Raw genomic sequence first — 2,386 nt, 5'->3', positions numbered from 1 at the left:
AGGGGAAAGAAGCCACGGCCAGCAGCAGAACTTGCCCGCCTCCGGGCAGTGCTCATAATTTGTGATGCTTTGGCCGCCGAGGTGAGCCCACAGCTGCTCCCCAGCCCCAAACGCATCAGGGAAACACGTGCCAGCTGCATTTCTTGCGAACAGCCCAAAACACCCAACCCTACTAACAAACGAGGATTCGGAGACAGTGCTTCCGAGACGCATCCCTCCCCAGGAGCAGACAGGTCTTTACCTGTTAATTGAACTGACGCTGGGCACCGTGTCGTTGTCACACACTCGCTCAGCAAGGAGTCTATCCCTGATCTCCCAGGCAAACATGGTGGGATTTTGGCGTTTGTACTCTGCTATTTTTTCAACGACTTTGGGTGTGGCGACCTTTGGTTTTGATCCTCCAATCACTCCAGGCTTAATACTCCCGGTTTCGTAATACCTGGGACAACATCCAAAACAAAGCCTTAGTTATCACAAATAGACAGAGAACATGCTTTGAGATTTATAAAGAACATAATTTCAAGGTAACCAAACCCCAGCAAATCCTGAGATACATCTTCACTTTCACATACACATTTTCAGCCTATGTAGTGCTTTATCACCTAATAGATTAACTTATAGTAATTGGAATTGGGCCTCAGGATACAATATATATTTTTCTGTAATAGCAAGACAAAAGAAACAATGCAAGATTAAAGGGCATGCTGGGATCCAAAATTAACTGAAAATGTGTGTTATTAATCAGCAGTACTGGCAATAATAGAAACAAATCACACCAAAGACCACTTTTTGCAGTGGACTCTTTCGTAGTAAATTACTCTTTCTACAGAAATTCTCCGCCATTAACATCTACGGCTTGTTATCACTTCCTACTGAAATGAAGGCTAGGTATGGTATTTTATTTGCATCTCTGGAATAAACACACCAGCATATCTTTTCCCGTTTTATGGTTTTACTATGCATATTACGGTTTTAATAGTTACTATTTTTCAAAATCTTTCTTTTTAACGTCACGTTTTCAGTAGTTTCAATCACAAATTTCAAGGAAAAGGGAGTTGCCCACACTCTGGAGGGCTCCAGCTGATGTTTCTGTGACCGGTCCTGTGGCCGTCTTTTCCCACAGCAGCAGCTCTGCTGACGCCACGCCGGGAAAGGTGGAGGACTGGATCCCTAAACCGACAGAAATCTGCCAGATTTCTTCACGTGTAAATCACACAAGAGCAACTGCTTTTAGTAGCATTGCAACGATACATCGCAGCTGAGATCCCTGGCCCCACAAGTCTCCCCTTTTAATAAACGAAGCCTTGAAGACGCTGCTGAGAGCAGAAGTCACGTCTTACCCACTGAGGGCCAGAACAGAGACCGAGAACGAGACGGTGCTCCTCCGCGCCGTCAGGCAGCACTGCACACAAGGCACTCTCCCGGACATCCCCTTCTTTGTATCTTGTGAATTTTCTCGTGACCAGATGAAAAATAAACCCCGTGCCCACCTGCAACAACCGCCCCAACTGCCCTGATCTGGCACGTCCTTTCCGTACAGAGCAGACTTCGTGACACTTTCAACCAGGCGCCCACCAAGCTGCACGCTCTCAGCACCTTAAACACATCCACTCAGCGCCCTATGCCCATATTTCTAGTAGAGAGCTCAGAAAAGACTCCCAAGTAAGAAACAAGACCGCTTATTAATATATTTTCTCTGCAGCTACTTGACATACCCATTATATGAAAAAAAAAAATTAATTCCCCAATCTTTCCAGCGTGAGCAGAACACAAACAGGCTGCGCAGCCAAAGTCTGTCTCGCTATAGCACGCAACCACGTTCATCAAATTTCTGCCTGGCTACCGGTCTTCAGTCTTTCTGGGAGAGCTCTGTGTGCAGGGCCTAAAATTCCTTTAAAGAGACTGACTCCGTGTCGTTTGTTCATGTTTTCAGATATTCTGGATGCGGATGCGGACTCAGATCTACCAGTCTCCATGAGCCATTTAAGCAGTATTAGTAACGGAAAGTGTCAAGCGTCAGAGATGGATTAACACTCCTGGTGTCCCTAAATGCAGCGTAGCAGCGAGCCGGGAGTAAAATTCAGCTCCTCCCATGCTTCCTGAGAACGTGACAAAATGATGGCAAACAAGGACCATAACCCTACCAAAACCTCACACCCCGGGCCTCAAAACCTTCGCTGCTGGCACCTCTCCTGCGCCAAGGGTGGAGAAGGGAGCCAGACAATACCATGAATACTACCAAACAAAAAGTCACAATTTTCTCAGTTCCAGCCAAAACGACAGATTTTACAAACGATCCTCAGCGTTTTTCTCCTCCAGCGCCTCGCTGCGCCGTGACACGGTGCCCGCCGTAACTACCCCACGACGCAGGACCGCCCAGCCAAGC

General features: G+C 47.1%; 1 protein-coding gene across 1 annotated transcript in view; it reads right to left on the bottom strand.

Moving 5' to 3' along the window:
• LOC104160287 (paired box protein Pax-5-like) overlaps window positions 1-2,386 on the bottom strand; it is a gene marked incomplete at both ends in the record, with an annotated part of 11,070 nt that overhangs the window by 5,994 nt on the left and 2,690 nt on the right. The window contains one exon of the mRNA XM_009698382.1: window positions 242-439. Coding sequence (XP_009696684.1) covers window positions 242-439 — 198 coding nt within the window. The remainder of the gene's footprint in view (window positions 1-241; window positions 440-2,386) is intronic.

The sequence above is a fragment of the Cariama cristata genome, unplaced genomic scaffold (assembly GCF_000690535.1).
Source record: "Cariama cristata isolate BGI_N322 unplaced genomic scaffold, ASM69053v1 scaffold26750, whole genome shotgun sequence".
In the NCBI taxonomy this organism is placed as follows: Eukaryota; Metazoa; Chordata; class Aves; order Cariamiformes; family Cariamidae; genus Cariama; species Cariama cristata.
This window is presented reverse-complemented; position numbering and strand designations above follow the sequence as displayed.